This window comes from Babylonia areolata, chromosome 30 (genome assembly GCF_041734735.1).
Source record: "Babylonia areolata isolate BAREFJ2019XMU chromosome 30, ASM4173473v1, whole genome shotgun sequence".
Taxonomy (NCBI): Eukaryota; Metazoa; Mollusca; class Gastropoda; order Neogastropoda; family Buccinidae; genus Babylonia; species Babylonia areolata.
The window spans coordinates 3762098-3765166 of NC_134905.1; the positions used below are offsets into that span (position 1 = coordinate 3762098).

Sequence of the window (3069 nt, forward strand, 5' to 3'; positions counted from 1 at the left end):
AGCTCAACACAGTACAACACAACACAGCACAGCTCAACACAGTACAACACAACACAGCACAGCTCAACACAGTACAACACAACACAGCACAGCTCAACACAGTACAACACAGCACAGCACAGCTCAACACAATACAACACAACACAGCTCAACACAGTACAACACAACACAACACAGCTCAACACAATACAACACAACACAGCACAGCTCAACACAATACAACACAACACAGCTCAGCACAATACAACACAACACAGCTCAGCACAGTACAACACAACACAGCTCAACACAGTACAACACAACACAGCTCAGCACAATACAACACAACACAGCTCAGCACAATACAACACAACACAGCTCAACACAATACAACACAACACAGCACAGCTCAACACAATACAACACAACACAGCTCAACACAGTACAACACAACACAGCACAGCTCAACACAGTACAACACAACACAGCTCAGCACAACACAACACAACACAACACAACGCAGCTCAACACAATACAACACAACACAGCTCAACACAGTACAACACAACACAGCACAGCTCAACACAGTACAACACAACACAGCTCAACACAATACAACACAACACAACACAGATCAACACAGTACAACACAACACAGCTCAACACAATACAACACAACACAACACAGCTCAGTTTCACTTTCAGTTTCAGTAGCTCAAGGAGGCGTCACTGCGTTCGGACAAATCCATATACGCTACACAGCTCAACGCAATACAAATGAAACACCACAGACGTTCACTGACAGAGGGTGAAAGGGGTCGGGGGGGGGGGGGGGGGTGGGGGAAGTGGAAGATGGAAGAATAAGACAGACGCAACAGAAATCACAATGTGAAATAATGTACTGCCACCCTCTCCCCCTCCACCACCCGCCCCCCTCCCCCAACACACACACCCCGCCCTCTTTCTCCCCTCCCTGCCCATCCCCCCCCCCTCCCACACACACACACCCCACTATCTCCCCCCCCCCTTTCTCCCTACTCTCCCTCTAACGCCTCCATTGGTCACTCCGAAACAACACCACCCAGCGAAGCCTGTAGCGTGAGAGAGAGAGAGAGAGTGGAAGAGAGAGAGAGAGAGAGAGTGGGAGAGAGAGAAAGAGAGAAAATGGGAGAGAGAGAGAGTGGGAGAGAGAGAGTGGGAGAGAGAGAGAGTGGGAGAGAGAGAGAGTGGAAGAGAGAGAGAGTGGAAGAGAGAGAGAGAGAGTGGGAGAGAGAGAGACAGAGTGGGAGAGAGAGAAAATGGGAGAGAGTGGAAGAGAGAGAGGGGGGAGTGGGAGAGAGAGAGTGGGAGAGAGAGAGAGAGTGGGAGAGAGAGAGAGTGTGTATGTAGTTATTTCGCATCATATTAAAAAAAAAAAAAAAAACCGCCTGTAATAATTACCATTCAGTATAAATATAAGTTATTATTCAACCTGTATGTTTTTCCCCCCACATGTTTCAGGTGAGGTCCAGAACTACGTCACCAAACCTACAGAACCGACTGACGAAAGCCAACAGTCTGACGTCATAAAGGGAACACACTGTTCGGCCTTGAACAGAAAGAGGAAAAGCTTGGCAAGGCAAGGAGTTTATTTCGTGTGCCTCCTGGGGGCATTGAAACATTACATACGTTCATCCCTTACCTCACCTCACCTCACACCTCACCTCAGGCCCATAACTACAAAGTAGTCGTTGGGGGAAGCCTGAGGACCGCAGACGCAACCTCCCTTCTCCATCTGTCTCTGTCGGCAGCCGCCGGCAGCAGCTCACGTGTGTGGAGTCCGGTCCATTGTTTGATGTTCTCATGCCAGTTCTTCCGCTGTCTTCCTCTTCTTCTCCCGCCCTCGATGGTGCCTTGCATGATTGTTTTGGACAAGCTGGTGTGTCGAGTGTTGTGTCCAAACCATATCAGCTTGCGTCTCTTCACAGTTGAAAGGAGAGGTTCCTGAGGAACATATCCAATAACTACAAAAAAGAATGATGACTCAGCAGTAATTTCTTCCCACTCACAAAAGAGACAGGAGAAGAGAGAGAAGAGAGAGAGAGAGAAAGAAGACTTTACAATATGGAAGTTTCTCTTCTTTTTTTTTTTATCTCACAGACTGATAGCATGATGACAAATGCTAGAAAAGAAAAGATTGTCGTGTACGGAACCAAGAATATAAATCATTTCTAGATGAAACGAACGATATAGCAAGACCCGAAAGGACAACGCAGCAGGCAACAGACAAAAATAAAATCACCAAACAAGATGAATCACAAGCGCGCTCTGCTCGCCCTGGTCGTCATCGCTTCCATAACGACCATCGCCATGGTGATCATGTCCAACATGACCGTCATTCAGATGAGGACGTCCCATTTCCTCAAAGGTGGCAGCAGCATTGCACGAGCTTTGCCCTTGGCGAACAGCAACAACAACAACAACAACATCATCAACAACAACAACGACAACGACATCATCAACGACAACGACAACGATATCATCAACGACAACGACAACAACAATACGCTTCTTCCACAGCAGCAAAAGAGTTCTGCGAATGGTGGTGGTGGTAGTTCTACGAACGCTGTTCCCAGCATAGGAACCCATCGACAGAATAATGATAACAACAACAACAACAACAACAGCAACAACAGCACGCAAACCCTGGCCAAAACTATCACCCATCCCCAGCCCAGTAATGAAACAAAACCCTCCGCCACCGCCGCCGCCAACAACAACAAACCCACTCCAGCCCCGCAAACCGAAACAAAACCCAAACCCACCACCACCCAAAAACCCAACAAACCTCCTGCCGCTCCCACGAACCGTCCCATGCTGTGCAAGAACTGCTTCAACCCTCCTTTAGCCAACATCCCGCCCACACCGGAAGTCTGCTCCACCGGAACCGGAAGCACCAAACCGGAAATGCTGATGCTGATCACCTCGTCCCTCGACGGGTTTCCTCGCCGCCAGGCCATTCGTGACACGTGGGCCAGCGTGACTAAAAATAACTCTGCGCACGTGCGGCACGTCTTCTTGTTGGGCACGGACGGGGCCGGGAGGGTGAGT

The 3069-nt window shown here is 49.0% G+C and overlaps 1 protein-coding gene across 1 annotated transcript in view; it reads left to right on the top strand.

Moving 5' to 3' along the window:
• Positions 1 to 2087: 2087 nt before the first annotated feature.
• Positions 2088 to 3069, top strand: part of LOC143275226 (beta-1,3-galactosyltransferase 1-like) — a 2929-nt gene continuing 1947 nt past the window's right edge. Inside the window, exon 1 of the mRNA XM_076579202.1 lies at positions 2088 to 3069. This exon is cut by the window's right edge and continues 131 nt beyond it. Within this exon, the coding sequence (XP_076435317.1) occupies positions 2269 to 3069 (801 nt within the window). The 5' untranslated portion in view covers positions 2088 to 2268.